At 39.2% G+C, this 1972-nt stretch overlaps 1 protein-coding gene across 1 annotated transcript; it reads left to right on the forward strand.

The window, feature by feature from the left end:
* The first annotated feature begins 368 nt into the window (after nucleotides 1–368).
* LOC105884162 (olfactory receptor 4C15-like) lies at nucleotides 369–1304 on the forward strand. Its single transcript, XM_012787880.3, has one exon. The coding sequence runs from the start codon at nucleotides 369–371 to the stop codon at nucleotides 1302–1304; it is 936 nt and encodes a 311-aa protein (XP_012643334.3).
* Nucleotides 1305–1972: the final 668 nt, after the last annotated feature.

The raw sequence follows: 1972 nt of genomic DNA on the forward strand, positions 1-1972 counted from the left end.
GCTTCTCAACAATTCACTCCAGGAAGCCAACAGGAAATGATCAAGACTGACACTTGAGATGAAAACTATTTCTCTTCTCTACCACATATGGATGCTTGTCTTCCCCCATTTGAAACTTGGCCTCTTTTAAGGCATTCAGTAATTTATCTCCAACCCAAGTCTGCCTGAACTTTCACTAGAACCTTCAACAATTTCTAATTTTGTGTTCTCAGTGACAACAGAAACATGAATATAATTCTGTACATGGATGCGCCAAGTTATTGATAACTATAATACTATGAATGTATCTGAAGCCAATTTTTCTTTGTCATAACTGCAGATGCCACATGCTGATCACTGTAAGAGATTTCATCTTTTCCTTGGAAATCATGCAAAACCAAAGCTTTGTAACTGAGTTCGTCCTCCTGGGGCTTTCACAGAATCCAAACATTCAGAAAATAGTCTTTGTTGTATTTTTGTTTGTGTACATTGCCACCATCGGAGGCAACACACTAATTGTAGTAACCATCCTCAGCAGCCCTACATTGCTAGGGTCCCCCATGTACTTCTTCTTGACATTCCTGTCCTTCCTAGATGAATGCTTCTCCTCTGTCTTGACCCCAAAGATGATCGTGGACTCCCTCTATGAGAGGAAAACCATCTCCTTTGAAGGCTGCATGGTGCAGCTTTTTGCTGATCACTTCTTCAGTGGGGCAGAGGTGATTGTCCTCACAGCCATGGCCTATGATCGGTATGTGGCCATTTGCAAGCCTTTGCATTACTCTTCCATCATGAACCGCAGGTTCTGTGGCATTCTGATCGGGGCAGCCTGGACAGGGGGCTTCTTGCATTCCATAATACAAATACTCCTTATTTTCCAGTTGCCCTTTTGTGGTCCCAATGTCATTGATCACTTCTTCTGTGATTTGCATCCATTACTGGAACTTGCCTGCACGGACACTCACATCTTTGGCTTTTTTGTGGTGGCCAACAGTGGGTTTTTTTGCATCATAATCTTCTCTTTCTTGCTTATCTCCTATGGTGTCATTTTGTTCTCTCTGAGAACTCATAGTTCTGAAGGGCGAAGAAAAGCTCTGTCTACCTGTGGATCTCACATTGCTGTTGTGCTTTTGTTCTTTGTCCCTTGCATTTACACATACTCACGACCTCCATCTACTTTCTTCTCTGACAAAGTCCTGGCAGCAGTTTATGCCATCCTGACTCCCTTACTGAATCCTCTAATTTATACTTTCAGGAATAAGGAGGTAAAGATTGCCATGAGGAAATTATGGAAGAGATTGGTTGTGGTTTCTGATGGAAAATAAAATATTCATTTTTTTTTTATAAAATCAAAGTTAAGGGTAAAAATGTCAAAATTTTTTCTTGGATAGAAAGTTTCGGAGATATACCTTGTATAGGAAAAGGTAAGATATGGTACAACCAAGCATTAATGGGGGTCAGAAAAAAATAAATGTTATCACCATCTGACTCTCATCAACTCTGTATTGGCAGCCCAGTATGACATATACTTAATTAAAGTGTGTTGAATTTTATATTGAATAAGAATCTAATAATAAAAAGGATGACAAGATAAATTACCTCATCATGCTGCTTGTCATTCACTTGATTCATTGAAAAATCTTTTTGGAAGGAAGACAAAAATGTCTCATAAATTAGTGACAGATGTTTACCCAAACTATGCCAATTCAAAAAAGGCTATGTTTGGAACACTGATATTCATCTTTTTAAGGAAAATAAAATAAAAAAAAACCAGCCAAGACTGACGTAGAGCACAGACCAGAGCATTCACAGAACATCAACTATAGGTGTTTCTCTTTCACATGACTCAGTCATTTACTGTGGGTCCACTGCTAGCCACTGTAGAATTTGAGTCACTTGGTGAATTTCTTGAGAAACAACATGATTGATCCAGTCATCCTTACAGATGAATTCCTCTTGGGTCAGGTAACCACCCTCTACTAACCAACTACAC

The sequence above is a fragment of the Microcebus murinus genome, chromosome 4 (assembly GCF_040939455.1).
Source record: "Microcebus murinus isolate Inina chromosome 4, M.murinus_Inina_mat1.0, whole genome shotgun sequence".
In the NCBI taxonomy this organism is placed as follows: domain Eukaryota; kingdom Metazoa; phylum Chordata; class Mammalia; order Primates; family Cheirogaleidae; genus Microcebus; species Microcebus murinus.